This window comes from Camarhynchus parvulus, chromosome 27 (assembly GCF_901933205.1).
Source record: "Camarhynchus parvulus chromosome 27, STF_HiC, whole genome shotgun sequence".
In the NCBI taxonomy this organism is placed as follows: Eukaryota; Metazoa; Chordata; class Aves; order Passeriformes; family Thraupidae; genus Camarhynchus; species Camarhynchus parvulus.
Window position 1 is genome coordinate 3,020,555 of NC_044597.1, and position 14,836 is coordinate 3,035,390.

The window sequence follows — 14,836 nt, forward strand, 5'->3', positions numbered from 1 at the left end:
GGCTCCAAGTCCTGATCTTGGACCACCAACCCAGGATTCTGGAGTGGGCAATGACAATGTCTTTAGAGATGTTCCATTAGACAGTTAAACTGCCATGGATGTGACCAAAGACACACCAGAATCGGGTGTGGAATGGTTTTCTCTCCGCGCTGCACCTCTCCCCCAGGCTGGTCCCAGCCCCGTGGGGGTCTCTGTCACCCCTGGGTGCTGCCAGAATCCTTGTGGAGCAGTTCTGCTCTAGGTAAAGCAGAACTTGGGGGCTGTTCCCCATCTCTGCCCCCGAGGCACTGCATGCTGGTGTTTTGGGGTTCAGTCAGTGCCCATTGTTTCCTCTCATGAGCCTGGAAATGGGATTTGCCTGAGCCCCCTCCCTGCTCGCTGGCCTTTTGTGAGTGGCTTTGAGCTTAAACGTGCTCAGAAGGTGCAAATTATCACTGAGATCCTCAAAGACAGTCAGAAATCAGGCCCAGGATTCCTGTTGCTGTTGAATGGGGTTCAGGCTCTGAGTCCTTTAAGCTCTTTTGAAACCCCAGCCCAGCCTCTCCCCGGGCTAATGAGCTGCAACACAGGACAGGAGGGGTTTTGATGCCATTATAGTTCCTGCGTTTTGTCTGGACTCTTTTTTTAGTCCCTGGAGTCAGGAGTGAACTTGACCCAACGCCTGCTGTCCTCCCCTCGTGGCTCCCACCTGCTGCTGCCTCACCCACGGCTGTTGCTTTAAAAAAAATCACTAATTTGGAAAATGAATCTGGAGCTTGCTGATGGCTGCTGTGCTCCACGTGGGCTCCTGCCTCAGAGGATGGGTCACACACAGACAGAGATGCCAGGGGAGGCTGTCCCAGCCGTGTGGGGACCTGGAGCCACTCTGAGCTCAGAGCTGAGCCCGGTGTGTGCTGCTGGCTGATGGGCCAGGGCCAGGAGCTGCCCTTTGGGGGGTGTCTGTGCTGGAGATGTGGCCAAAGGAGGCTGGGTGAGGTGCAGGGTGTGCCAGGGTGTGGCTCTGGAGGGGCCAGGGCAGAGTTTCCATCCCTCAGCATGTGGGGCTGGAGCATCGCTGCAGCCTGAGCTGCTCTCCAAGCTCTGGAGGAGCCAGAGCAGAGCTTCCATCTCTCAGGATGAAGGGGCTGGGACATCCCTGCAGCCTGAGCTGCTGTGGAAGAGCCAGAGCAGAGCTTCTATCCCTCAGGATGAGGGGCTGGGACATCCCTGCAGCCTGAGCTGCTCTGGAAGAGCCAGAGCAGAGCTTCCCTCCCTCAGGATGTGGGGCTGGAGCATCCCTGCAGCCTGAGCTGCTCTGGAGGAGCCAGGGCAGAGTTTTCTTCCCTCAGGATGAAGGGCTGGGACATCCCTGCAGCCTGAGCTGCTCTGGAGGAGCCAGGGCAGAGTTTTCCTCCCTCAGGATGAAGGGCTGGGACATCCCTGCAGCCTGCTGCTGAGCCAGGCTCCCTCGATGAAGGGCTGGGACACCTGCGCTTGAGCCAGGCTGTAGGCTCCTCAGCCTCAGTGTGGGGACAGGGATGGAGCAGTCGGGGTGTGCCCCTTGCTGAGGTTGCTGCCACATTGCAGCAAGGATCTGGGGGTTCTCTTTTCATGCCCTGCGTGGCTGGTGGTGCTGTGGGGGCTCAGTGATGCCCTGCAGAGCAGGAGCTGTTTGCACTGCCCAGCAGAACACTCTGAGCAGGTCACAGGGCTCCCATGAACCCAGCAGATGTTTTACTCCAGAGCCAGCAAAACCCTTCCAAGCTGCCTCCTGTCACTTAGAGCAACAACCACGGGGGAAAAAACCCCGAACAGCACATTCCCTGCTCCAAAAGCCTGTCCCTCAGCTTGGGATGTTGCAAATCCCCAGGACCCAGCAGCGCCTGGTCAAACTCGGTCAGCAGACAGGATCTGAGGGGATGCTGCATCCCTGTGAATTCCTGCCCTGACCTCAGTGGCCACAGCACAGGGATGGCTATTTATATCAGCAGGAACATCCAGGGATAAATAAAGTAATGTGAGTCAATAGGAATTGACTCTAAAGCTGGGATCTTTATTCCCCAAGACTGCGGTGCCCAAAGCCACCTCTGCTGCTGGCTCCATTCTTTTGGGAACTGCCAGGAAGAGCCTCAATCCCTGGCTGCAGGCACTGGTAGGTGCCCCCCACAGAAGCTGGGGGGGCTTTTCCATGTCTGAGAGAGCTGTGGCAGGGAGGGACAGAGGGATGTTTGTGTTTGGGTTTGGGGAGAGGCCCAAGGGCTCTCAGATGTGCTTGGTGTGGGCTGGAGCTGGGCTGGGCTTCTGGCAAAGCCCCTGGGGCCATGTGTGCTCCCGTGGGGTGGGCAGCTTGAGGCAGTGCTTGTGTTCAATTTGGGACAGCTGGAGCAGCAGTGGCCACCAGCAATGCCCTGGGGCTGGGTGAGGAGCCAGCTCTGAGTGTGCTGGCCAGCCCAGCCCTGGGTGTGTGTCTGTGCCTGCCCAGAGCAGCTGCAGGTGCTCTGGGGGACCCAGCTCCTTGCTGTGCCATGGGGTGGGGCAGGGTGGACTTGGCACAAGCACAGGGGGTGGAGAGATCCAGGTTGGTGCCATCACTCTGGCATAACCCCAGGAGGATGAGGCATCCCTGTGCTGGGGCTGTTCAGCACCACCACCGTGTAGGTGAGGCTCAGATGTGTCCCACTGGCTTCACTGGCAGGTTTGGGGTGAGACCAAGACGATTCCTGGCCTCATTTGTGTCCTTGTGCCAGCATCTCCCTTTCCTCTGCATCCTCCTCTGATGCCCACACTGCCCAGGGTGTGGATGAGCCCATGGGGGCTGCCAGGGCTTGGTGGGTACAACCAGCTGGAACTGCTGGGAAGGTTGGAGCCATTTTTCTTTTCTGAATGGAAAGGTGGGTGTTTCTCTGGAAAACAAGTCCTGGCCCAGCATCCCAGCAGCAGGGGGGTGCTGCCAGCAGCACGTTGCAATGTTTGTTGTCAGGCATGGAGCAGCATCTTGGCCATCTGTAGCTTCCCCCAGGTCTCTGCTGAACCCCAAATGCCTCTTCATTTATATGCCAGATAAGTGAGTAAAATCTCATAGCAAACAGGCACTTCATTAATCACCTGCTTTTACCATTCTGCTCACTCCTGGAAAGGAATTTGGGGTCTTGATAATGGTGCTGTTGTCCAGGCATGTGCCTCGAAGACTGATGCACCTGTCTGGGCAGTGAAATAGCTTTGCAGAGAAATATGATCACTGAAAACCCCTGGCTCTCCTGACAGCAGGACTCAGATAAGATAATCTCCCTGTGCCACAGGCTAGGGAACAATACTTGCATTATAGATTGGAGCCACGCTCAGACAAAGAGGTTATTCTTATGTTTTCTTCCTTAATAAATGCATTTTGTTCAAAACAATTATGGCTTTTGGAAGCACTTTGGTGCTTGGGCTGTGGAATGAGGCCGAGCCCTGGGGTGACACAGACGGGCTGGGGGCTGGCACTGGCCGCAGGCTTGGCCCCACCACAGCCCTGGACAGACTGGAGGACAGACAGACTCCTGGCAGGGCACTGAGGGGCTCTGTGTGTGCCCAGCCTGGTGACTGAGTTATCATTGTTGGGTTTGAGAAGGTGGAAAGCACATCTGGGCAGCAGTGGGGCAGCCCAGAGGGGCTTCTGTGGGCTCTGTATCTTGGGTGTCCCTCCTGCCCTGGCACCCCTGTGGGCTGTCAGTGCCCTGTGGGCTGGCACACACGGCCCTGCTCGTGTCTCTGGCACTGCACAGGGACATCCCAACTCTCTGGTGAGGAGCACATGGAGAATGAAGGGCCAGATGCTTGCTTTGGCCACTCTGTCCCTCACTTTGGTGGTTTCTGCTCCTGTTGAGGTCAAGGGGAGCCAGTGAGGTTCAAATAAAAACTGGTGGTTTGTCATCTGTGGCACAAACGTCTGTGTGGGGGGAGAGGGGACTTGGGCACACCCTGGTGCAGATGGGGTCTCATCCCTTCTGCCAGACCCCAGGCAACATTCAGACCTGGTGGATTGGAGGGATTCAGGCCTGGTTTGAGCAGGACAGAAGCCAGTGTTGACACAGCACCTTGCCCTGTGCAGGGGAGCCTCCATGGCTGCATCTCCTCAGCAGGTGCAGCCCCTGCTCCTCGCAGCCACTCCCTGTGAGCTCTGTGGCCTTGGCAGTGGCTCCTCGGGAGTGTGACAGGCCTGGGGGTCACCAGATCATGGTGCCACGCTGGGGCAGCTGTCAGGACACCTCAGGATTTCTGCTGCTCACAGTGACCCCCAGATGTGTTAGGAAGTCTCTTTTCCCAGCCTGGCAGTTGAAGAAGGAGTCAGAACTCTTCTATTCTTGTTCTCAAGGTTGTTTATTGTTTCTTACCTATAAAATTCTCCAACCCACCGAGATCTGTCTGGCAGGTTGGGTTGAGGCACACTGGTGTTACCTTTTTATACTAAAAACTAAGTGCACATTATTTACCATAACTTCCCAATACCTATGACCTATGTTAGACAGTGAGCTTCTACTCTAAACCAATCCAAAAGTGCCAACACCACAGCAGAAGATGGAGGCCAAGAAGAAGAAGAGAAAGACTGGACAGACCCAGATTCCTCCATCTCGCCTCCTGAACCCCCATTCTAAAAACCCCAAAAATCTATTTTTCACCCCATGATAAATTCACCATCATTCTACTTAAACTCTTTTGACTTGTAATTCTTCATATAATGGTTGGTAATTTTTTCCAAGGGCTCAATCAAAGTCACAGGGGTCTTGGGCTCTGTGCCAAGGTCTCTGAGCCCCCTGGGCAGGGTCTCGAGTCCTCCAGGGCAGCCAGAGGGATGTCCTGGGTTCCAAGGAGGACACAGCAGCCCTCCCTCCCTCCCTCCCCTTGCAGATGGACCCGGTGCAGAAGGCAGTGATCAGCCACACCTTCGGCGTGCCTGCCCCACTCAAGAAGAAGCAATTCATCTCCTGCAACATCTGCCACCTGCGCTTCAACTCTGCTGTGAGTGGGGCCACACACGGGGCTGGGAGTGAGGAGGGACACGGGGCCAGTCCCCTGCCAAGGGTGTCCCCAAAAATGGGTCAGTCCCATCCATGCCCTGGGTCAGTCCCATCTATCCCTGGGTCAGTCCCATCCATCCCTGGGTCAGTCCCATCCATCCCCTGGGTCAGTCTCATCTGTCCCCAATGCCAATCTCACCCATCCCTGGGTCACTGTCATCCATCCCTGGGTCACTCCTCTCACCCATCCCTGGGTCAGTCTCACCCATCCCTGGGTCAGTCCCATCTATCCCTGGGTCAGTCCCATCCATCCCTGGGTCAGTCCCATCCATCCCTGGGTCAGTCTCATCTGTCCCTGGGTCAGTCCCATCTGTCCCCAATGCCAATCTCACCCATCCCCTGGGTCCCCCATCCACTGGATCTGCAGTGCTTGGTGTCCAGCAGCACAGAGGCTCTGGGCTGCTGGAGCTGCTCCTGCCTGCAGAGGAGCCACCTGAGCCTGGCCATGCTGGATCTGCGGTGCCTGGGGCTGCTGCTGCTGCTCTGACAACAAAAATCCCTGGTTCTGGGCTTCATGATTTCACTCCATGGCCAAGCAGCTCAGGAAAAGCATTATTTCCTTCATTGCTCATTGCTTCCCTGTTTCAGGCTGCTTCCCAGCTAGGGGTGCTGTGCCAGGAGGGTCAGTCCCACAATGTGCTCCCCATGAGCACCCCATGCCCCCAATCCTGCTCTGCCCGTGTCCCTCCAGGTCCCCCTGGCTGGCCCAGCCCCTCACAGCCCTCACAGTGTTCCAGCATGGAGGCTGTGACCTACTTTGGCTGCACCCAGCCCTGTTTTCCAGGGGCAGTTTATTGTCTCTGCTAATGAGGCACCACGCTTGGACTCGCCCTTTGCTTTCCCACGTACCAGCCCCAGCCCCAGCCTCTGTTCCCAGCCCTTGGGAAGCCACGGGGGGAGGGAAGGGGAGGGATGGGATAGGATGCTTCCCCCTGCTGAGCCCAGGAATCCTCAGCTGGCCCCCAGGAATGCTGTGCAAATTAATCTGTCCTACTCAGGGGTACTGTGTCTAATTCAGACTGGGGTTCCACTCCATAAATTGCCAAAACGGGGTTGTTTTGGGGGACAATGCAGCATTGTCCCTGTCGGGAGGACATCAGTGTTCAGGGGAATTATTTTTGTGGCCATTTCTATCAGTTTGGTGCAGACACGAATCCATCAGAGTCACGCTTCATTATCCAGTGCTCACTGAGAGAGAGGAGCTGGGGACATGAACCATGTGTTGGACACCCCTTAGGATACACTGGGTGATGTGTCCTCCCCACCAAAAAACCTCTTTATTTCATTTTTACAGCAACAATTCATTGTATGGTTTCTGGAGTCGTACATTTTGCCTGAAAGCTGCTTTTAGGAGTGACTCGATGCATTTAATCAGAGCAGGGTCCTTATCTCACCAAGCAAGCAATGTGCTGATGTCTCAGAGAGTGATACCTTGGCCTCAATATCTTGGTGTCAGAGGAGGCTGGGGAGAGGAGGGAAAGGACTCTGTGCTACAGCCCAGTGCCCAAAACTTCTCTGTGCTACACCCCAGTGCCAAAACCCCTCTGTGCTACACCTCAGTGCCAAAACCCCTCAGTTCTACACCCCAGTACCAAAATCCCCCCTTTGTGCTACACCTCACTCCCAACACCCCCTCTGTGCTACACCCCAGTGCCAACCCTGCTTTGCAGTTGTCCTACCCTAGGGGTGGCTGCCACCAGGTGAGGTGGCTGCACTAAAACCTGCCTGAGTGGCCACTCCTGGCTCTGAGGCCCCCTGCCCTGCCCATGTCCGTGTGTCTGTCTGTCTGTCACAGACATCCCTCTCTGCCCCCAGAACCAGGCTGAAGCCCACTACAAGGGCCACAAGCACGCTCGGAGGCTGAAGGCCATCGAGGCCATGAAGAACAAGCAGAAGGTGGTGGGGGCTGCAGCAGGGACCCTTGGCCAGGACAGCACAGCTGAGCTGGCCCCCAGCCCCGTGGGCAGCGGGGAGCTGGGCAGCACAGGTACAGGAGGGGCTGAGGAGGCTGGGGTTGGTGTCCCCTGAGCTCCTGCAGGGGGACAGGGGGTGTTTTCCCTGTGGTTTGGTGTCTCTGGGAGTGAGCCCTGTCCCTCACACCCCCAGGGCTCTGCCACATGCAGGGATGGGCTGGTGGGAGCTGTGGCAGCAGCAGGGTTTGGTGCTGAGCCCAGCTTGCGTGCACTGGAGATAACAGCTGTAACAGGAGGGACCTGGGGACGCATGCAGACCTCTGGGATGGTCTGGGGAAGATGGGGTGCTCCCTGAAATCCAGAAAACCTGTTCAAGCACGAGAACTTTCTCTTTCTGCCTATTTCTTTTCCTCTTTCCCCCTTTCCTTTTCGTCCCACTAGCTGATGCCAGTAGCCCACAGGAGTCAGAGGGTGAGGGCAGCAGCCTGGGGCTGGTGCCCAGCACTGAGGAATCCCCAGTGGAGCTGCCAGGCAGTGTTGCCCCTCTGGGCTCCCCACCAGCCTCCGAGCTGTCAGAGGGCACCTCAGATGCCACCAGCGTGGCCTCCTCATCAGCCCAGGCAGCTGAGGCACAGGCAGCTGAGTCAGGCAGCAGCGTCAGCTCGGCCCCTGAGAGCGAGAAAGAGGGGAAAAAGAGCAAACAGCACCTGTATTGTCCCACCTGCAAAGTGACCGTCAACTCCCTGTCCCAGCTGGAGGCTCACAACACTGGTAAGGGCATTTTGGGGGGACAGGGGGACAGGGGATGGGCCCCTGCCACTTCATCAGGGCTCTGAGCAAAGCCCAGCCATGCCCCATAACCAAGCAGCCTTGCAATGAAGTAGTGAGCATTAATGAGTGTTGCTGTAATTAAAAACCATTCATTAAAATGACCTGCACAGATAAGTCATGGGGCTTTACCTGGGCTGCAGCTTCTAGGGTGAATTTTCACCAGGTCAAACACTCTTATTGATCATGGCTCAATTAAGGACATTTAATCAAGTGATTGAGGCTACTTTATTTTCCATTTAGCTTGAAGCTGATAGCCAGGGCTTCTTCCAAAGCCGGAATAATACTTCCCAAGCCTGGTGGTTTGGGCTTGTGGCCCTGTGGAGAAGACCCCTGGGAATGCAATGAGCTGTGGAACCCATAGCCCAGAAATGACTCCTGGGCTGTGTGGGGCAGCCCCTTTGGGGTGGGCAGCAGTGGGAGCTGCTGAGAGTCCCCAGTGGGGTCTGTGGGCCCTGCAGTTCCAGCTCCTGGCTCACCCCATTCTCTAGAGGATGCTTAAGCTGGGCACCCCAAATTTAAATGGAAGGCCCTTTCAAATACCAGGAAGCAATTCCTGCCACCCCACTGCCTGCTGGGGCAGCAGCAGCTGCCGTGGGTAGGGTTGGCTCAGGACACTGCTGTGGCTTAGCTGCAGACGTGTCCTTTTGCTTTTGTCAGCTCCAGTTACAAATTCAGGAGCTGATTTGGGGGAAAAAGAACAAACAAACAAACAAACGTTTGCAGGCTGGCACTGCTCTGTGGCTGTCACACAGCTCCTTAAAATATAGAATTAATTAGCAGGGGCTTAAATTACTTGCTCCCTGTGCAGCCTCGTCAGGGACAGGACGGAGCACCCTGTCCCCAGGTGTGCAGGGATCTTAGGTTCCTCCTTGCCCACCTGCTGTGACCCTGCTGAGCTATTCCTGGCTCTGCTGTGACCTTGGGCACGGCTCAGATGCTGCAGACTGTGCTAACGCCCGGGGACAGGCGACAGGCTCCAGCACACGCTGGAAATAGCAGCTTTTCCAAAGCTGCCTCGTGCAGGGGGGGTCTCTGGGAACATGAGCATCTCTGCTGTGCCTGAGACGTGCACTTTGGCAGGGTTTGGGAGTGGGTTGTGCAGCAATGGGGAACGTTCGGGCTCCCTGTGCCCTCTGCCTGCAAGTGCTGCTGGGCACGGGTTGGTGCTGTTTGGAGGGCACCTGCTGCTGGATATTCCGTGTTCCTGCTGCTGTGGCACTGGCACGGGGCTGGGGTTGCTGAGTGTCCCCTCCTGCCAGGCGCCAAGCACAAGTCAATGCTGGAAGGTCACGGCACCCAGCTGCGGCGAGGCCGGGGCAAGCTGCTCTCCCGGGCAGGGCACAAGTCCAAGCGCATCGGGAACAAGGGCAGCATCAACATCCAGAACAAGGCCTTTCACTGCCAAGTGTGCGAGATCTACGTCAACTCCGAGACCCAGCTCAAGCAGGTGACGATGCCCTGGGAGTGCCTGGGCACCGGGTGTGGGTGTGGAGGGACTCGGGGTGTGGGTACCTGGTGTCCCCACAGACCTGAGCCACACAGTGCCCTGGCTGTCCTGGCTCCCAGTGATCCTGCTGTTTTCCTCCCCAGCACATGAGCAGCCGGAGGCACAAAGACAGGCTGGCAGGGAAGCCACCCAAGCCCAAGTACAGCCCCTACAACAAGCTGCAGAAGAATGCTGCCCTCGCAGTGAGTATTCTCAAGGTACCTGTCTCCCTGCACAGCACTTGGTTTGCTCACAGAGCCTCTCTCACCATCAGCCATCCTTTCAGTGAGTTATAGGAGCTGCTTCTCTTAAACCTTGGCTTCCATCACCACAGCTCAGCTTCTCCCCTCAAGGAGGGTGAGCTGTGGTGGTGGGTCTTGAGTCAATTCCTGGATAACTTGGGAGTGCTTTGGCAGCAGCATTCACTTGTGATTCCTCCATCTCTCCTGCCATCTCACGGTATCTCCTCCTCCCTCCCTGCAGTCCAAGCTGGCTTTGCAGAAGCACCTCACCAAAACCCTGGCCACCCGTTTCCTGCCGAGCCCGCTCACCGCCGCTGCCGTGTGCGCCATGCCCGGACCCCTCGCCTTGCGACCGGCAGCTGCCACCACCCTGTTCCAAGCGCCGATCCTCGGACCAGCCCTTTTCCGAACGCCGCCGGCTCACGTCCGCCCCACGCCGGGTCCCATCGTCTTTGCACCCTACTAGAGCCGCTGAGCCAGCCGGGGTCTGTGCACCGGGCTGGGCTGGGCTGGGGGCAGCGCTCCTCGTACCTGCTCTCCTGGCTGGTGGGAAAACGTAGTGGTAGACATCAACCCCGGCTTCTCCTTTGCTTGGAGAGGGCTCCCACTGGAGAGAGGTGCCCTGACAGAGCCTGGCCAGCCCCCACGCATCCCCACCGCTCCCCCAGCCTGTGCTGGCCCCTGCTCAGCAGATGAGCCCAGGCAGTGCACGGAAGAGGACAGTGTCCAAATCAGCAGGACCATCTCATGGCCAGAGCCTGCCTGTCCTTGGCCTGCTGGCTGCTTCTTCATAGCCCTCCCAGTTACCAGACTGGAAGGAGAGGAGCTGGCTGGTCCCTGGAAGAAGGAGCATCCCTCTGCTCCCTGCCCGCCCAGTGGGAAGGGAACTGCGAGGGGAATCTCAGCCCAGCTCTTTCTGGGAGAAACAACCCCAGCACAAGTGGGAAGCTGGCAGTTTCTCTCTCAGCCTGGGCTGGCTGTGCCCTTGCCAGCCCTGCACCTGCCTGTGCTGGCAGGGGGTTTCTGTGCCACCCACCAGCCCCCCGTCCCAATTCCCTACGTCCCACCAGCCAAAGAGCCCCCGTGGTGGCAGGCACGGCCACACTGACCATATCCTCACTCCGAGAGCAATAGCTGACCCCAGGGCTGGCGCCTCCTCCCTCCAAAGCACACGGGCCCTGCCCTGGCCCCAGAAGCACACGATGGGCATGTGGCTGAGCTGGGCCCCACTCATGCCCAGCAAGGCCAGGAGTGCCAGTGCTGGCTCCCCAAGGAGGTGACCCTGTGCTTGGCACCCGTCCTTGTCTCTGTCCCACCGTGGGGACAGCCCTGCCCCTACCTCCCGGGAGATGCTGTGAGGCTGAGTGAATGTCCCTAAAGCACTTTCAGTTCTCCAGTGAAAGGCAACGCTGCTGCTCACCTGCCGTGCACAGCCCTCCGATCCCATCCTAGTTAGGAGCTTCCAGGAAGTTACTGATGATTCCCAAAATCAAAGGTGTCCTCAGCAGCCTGGACAATCAGGTGGCAGGGGCACCCACAGCCAGGCTCTGGAGGGAGCCCGAGGCCATAGCTCTGCATTTCACTGTGCTCAGACAGCCCAAGCATGAACTGTCTGGGACTGTCACCGCAGCGCTCTGGGTGCCCAGCACGCTGCTGTACATAGAGAGAATTGCATCCCAAATGGACCTTTCTCTGGAGGAACACCCCACCCTGATCTATGCAATCCAGGGGGCAGCTCACCCGCCGCACTGGCCGCCTGCGATTCCCTTTGGTGCTGCAGCTGGAGCAGTGGTGGCAGCAGAAGAACCAACATGACACTGAGCTCTGTCCCATCCCTGGCCCAGAGTGCTGGCTCAGACCTCTGCTGTGACTCCCATTCCCTCCCAGCCCTCGGGAAGAGGCAGGTTGGTGTGTGCACCTGGGAATCCACACGCACAAGCACACATAGCTGATGTCTTGGCCACAGGCAGCGCCTGGATTTCAGAAGGATTTTGCCCAGCGTGCTCCACCGATGCTCAGGATGGGGCCTGGCACGGGAAGGTGAACAGGAAGGGGCCAATGGGTGACTCAGATGGCTGAAACATATCTGCTTCCCAGGGCTGGAGCCTTGGCAAGGGCAGGAAAGCTGCAGGAAGGAGCTCACACCTGCAGGGTCTGTGGGCAGCACCAACCATGGAGCCACCACTGCGCTCCTGCCACGAGACAGGAGAGCGAGGGAGCCCCTGGGTGTGAATTCACCTGCTCAGGGCATCCCTTCCCCAGGGAAGGAGGAGAGTGGGGAGAGGGCACCAGGAGAAGAGTGAGCAGCTGTGCGTGGAGACAATGGAAAGGTCTTGCAGCAGTGGTGGGATATGTGAGGGAAGCAAGGCTCCCTGCAGAAATGGCTTTGCCAGGGATAGGGAGATGGTCCCACAGCCCAGGGGACACAGAGGGACCCCACATCCCAGAGGACAGGAGCCTGTGCTGGTGGGCCCCCAGGGGACAGGAGATGCTGTCCCTGTTCCCCAGTGCCAAGCAGCCCATGGCCAGTGTCCCCAGCCACCCCTGCCCGTCTCACTGTGCCCTTCCCAGCCCCTTGGGGTCACCCCCAGTCCCGCCACCGCAGCAGGACAATGGGTCCCCTCCTGTGCCATGAGCCCCTGGTGCTGTGCCCAGCCCCTCAGAAGCTCGGGGAGCCTGGAGCAGCTGGGCTGCAGCTTGCAGAGCCACGTGGCACCAGTGGGCCTGTTCCCCTCCATTTTGTTCCAAAAAGCCTGTGCTGGAGCCATGGCTGCTCCTTGCCCCTCACCAGTGGAGTCCTGATGCACTCCTGTTCTTGGCACTTTAACCCTGTGAAAGCCATTCCTTCTAGTGACAATAATACTGCAACGAGCTGCATAAGAACCCCCCGTTATGGCATCCCCCTCAAATCCCCTCCTGCTCTCCAAAGCATTTACTGCCTTTGACTTAGCACATGCTGTACTAGGAGTAGGGATAGTCCATAGCGCTCGGTAACGTGTGCCCCTCTGTAAATAACCTTGGAGTGATGTGAAATTTGATTCAAAACACCAGAAAAAAAAAAGAAAAAAACAAACCAAACCCAAAATGGAATATCCAGACTCTAGGGACTTGGCCAGTACCCTCCTGTAATGTTCATTGTATATTTTTTTGATGTACTATAACTGTTGGGGAAAAAAAAAAAAAGGAAAATATTTTGATAACCGAATCTCATCGCTTTATTGTGTTACTCGGTAAATAAAAGGAACAAGTATAAACACACTGGGGCTTTTCATCAATTCTTTTCCTACATCCAGACTACCTGAAGGGAACAAGTGTTGCTGGGTAGGGCTAGGACACCTGTGCCTTGTCTTAAGGTGGTTCTGAGAAGAGGCAGCATTGTGACAGGTGGGCAGTGAGAGCTGCCATAGCCCAAAGCACCTGGGCTGTGCAGGGTAAGTACAGTCCCAGCTCCTCCAAGGATCGAGGTATGCAGGTGAAGCAAAACCCCATCTCCTCCAAGCTCATGGCTGAGTCTGCACTCAGGAAGAGGAGGGCTGGAATGGTGCATTTGGGCACCCTACCCTCAGGAACAGCACCTGCCCTGCTCTAGGCATTCCCTGGGGCAGCATGTCTGGATATTCCAGTGCATAAAGGAGCAGTGGACACTGCCAGGGTAAGGGACAAGCTGCCAGGGAGCAGCACAGAGCCAGCTAGGGCAGGGCAAGGAGAGCTGCTTGGCTGGAGGCAGGGCCAGCAAACAAGCCCTGCCCACATGTTGTCAGGAAATAGAAAAAGAGGGAGTTGCTCCCTCCAGATGTGGAGCTGATGCCCATGTTTCAGCCAGCCTATGCTGTGCCTCTGTTCCACTCTGCCAGCCTGCACCTGAGAGCAGAGGGGGTCACTGAGTGAATCCTGACCTTCCTGTAGCACCTCTGACAGCTGCAGGGGCTGGGCAGGGAGAGCAGTGGCTCCTGTCCCACTGCCTCTCTTGTCCACCAGGACCATCCCTAGCCCTGGGATGACTGTTCCTCCTGGCCACCTGCTTCCCACAGGCTCTGTGACACCAGGCAGGACTCAGCAGGAGGTGTGTGCAAGGGAAGCAGGAAGGTGAGGAAGAGGAGGTGGCAATGGAAGGGAAGGGCAAGCAGGCTCATCCATCCATGGATCCACTGCCCTTGTTCTTGCGACTCAGGGGAAAGGCAGACTTGCTCTGGGGCTGGGTCATCTTGCTGGCCAGGTAGATGAAGGGCTCGATCAGCGTGCGCCGGTCAGCCACGGACACCTCCCACAGCTTCACCTTCTCGCCCTTGGCCCAGTGCTGGGCTGCATCGTGGTCCACCCGCCGCTGCTCCTGCAGGTCACACTTGTTGCCCAAAACCACAATGGTGACCTGTTCCAAAAGGGTGAGAAGGGCCCCTGATGACCAAGCACAGAGCTGCAGGGATGGCTGGCTCTGCCCTCAGTGGTGGGCCTGGCCCTGCCACTGATTCCATGTCAAGGCCTTTTGAAACCCAATGACCTCAGTGCTCCCTTCCCCTCCTGCTGGGGTCTGTGTGTCCCAAACCAGCCCCAAAGTGGAAGAAGCTTTTGAGCACCTGTATGCTCAGAGAGCACCTCAGAAGACGGTCTGTTACTGCTGCGAGTCTCCCAGATCAGGAACCCCTCAGTATATTGTGACAGGCTGGAGAAACCAAAGGTGACAACCTGCCCCAGGGGAGCAGATCCCACTCTCCCGGGCACTCACCTCCTTCTTGTCCTTGGACTTGTCGATCTCCTTCTTGAGCAGCTCGACACGCTTGAAGGACTCCTTGCTGTCGGTGCTGTAGACCAGCACGTAGCCGTCGGTGCAGGAGAAGCAGTGCTTGGGCAGCTCCAGCCCGTCCCGCAGCCCCCGCGTGTCGTAGAAGCGCACCTGCTCCCTCACGCCGCGGTCGGTCTCGATGGAGCCCACGTAAATGTCCTCCTGGGTCTCGATCATCTCCGAGCCTGCCGGGGGTGGGCGGGGGACACGTGGGAATGCTGCCGGGGCCCTGGCACAGCGCGGCCGGTGCGGGTGGGGGTGACCAGGGAGAGCTCACGGGGATCCCCGGAATCAGCACTGCCCAAGGCCCGAGCTGCCTGCTACACCCAGGGGAGCCGCCGCACTCACCGACCACATGGTTCCCGTAGAGCAGCTGCTCCAGGATGGAGGTTTTCCCCACCGAGGCCTGCCCGCACACCACCACCTTGCAGCTCTTGCCCATCCCGCCTCACCGCGGCGGCCGCGGCCGAGCCTCACCGGCGGCGGCGGGAGGAACCGACGGCACCACAGCGCCCCCCTGTGGGCGGGAGGACCGCGGGACCCGGCGC

General features: G+C 57.9%; 2 protein-coding genes across 4 annotated transcripts in view; one reads left to right on the forward strand and one right to left on the reverse strand.

Moving 5' to 3' along the window:
* Positions 1-12,706, forward strand: part of ZNF385C (zinc finger protein 385C) — a 68,674-nt gene extending 55,968 nt beyond the window's left edge. Inside the window, exons 4-9 of one of the 2 annotated variants that reach the window (XM_030966174.1) lie at positions 4,867-4,977; positions 6,852-7,023; positions 7,391-7,720; positions 9,040-9,227; positions 9,371-9,469; positions 9,750-12,706. In XM_030966174.1, coding sequence (XP_030822034.1) covers positions 4,867-4,977; positions 6,852-7,023; positions 7,391-7,720; positions 9,040-9,227; positions 9,371-9,469; positions 9,750-9,974 — 1,125 coding nt within the window. In that variant the 3' untranslated portion in view covers positions 9,975-12,706. Of the gene's footprint in view, positions 1-4,866; positions 4,978-6,851; positions 7,024-7,390; positions 7,721-9,039; positions 9,228-9,370; positions 9,485-9,749 lie in introns of both variants that reach the window. The other variant, XM_030966176.1, reaches the window with a different exon arrangement.
* NKIRAS2 (NFKB inhibitor interacting Ras like 2) lies at positions 12,700-14,806 on the reverse strand. 2 transcript variants are annotated; one of them, XM_030966309.1, is made up of 4 exons: positions 14,637-14,772; positions 14,396-14,473; positions 14,232-14,298; positions 12,700-13,877 (listed from the first exon to the last, which is right to left on the reverse strand). In XM_030966309.1, exons 1-4 carry the CDS (start codon positions 14,728-14,730, stop codon positions 13,781-13,783), a joined length of 336 nt encoding a protein of 111 aa, XP_030822169.1. In that variant the 5' UTR covers positions 14,731-14,772; the 3' UTR covers positions 12,700-13,780. The 2 variants fall into 2 exon arrangements, with proteins under 2 accessions (XP_030822169.1, XP_030822168.1); XM_030966308.1 differs by having other exon boundaries at positions 14,232-14,473; positions 14,637-14,806.
* Between the last annotated feature and the right edge of the window lie 30 nt (positions 14,807-14,836).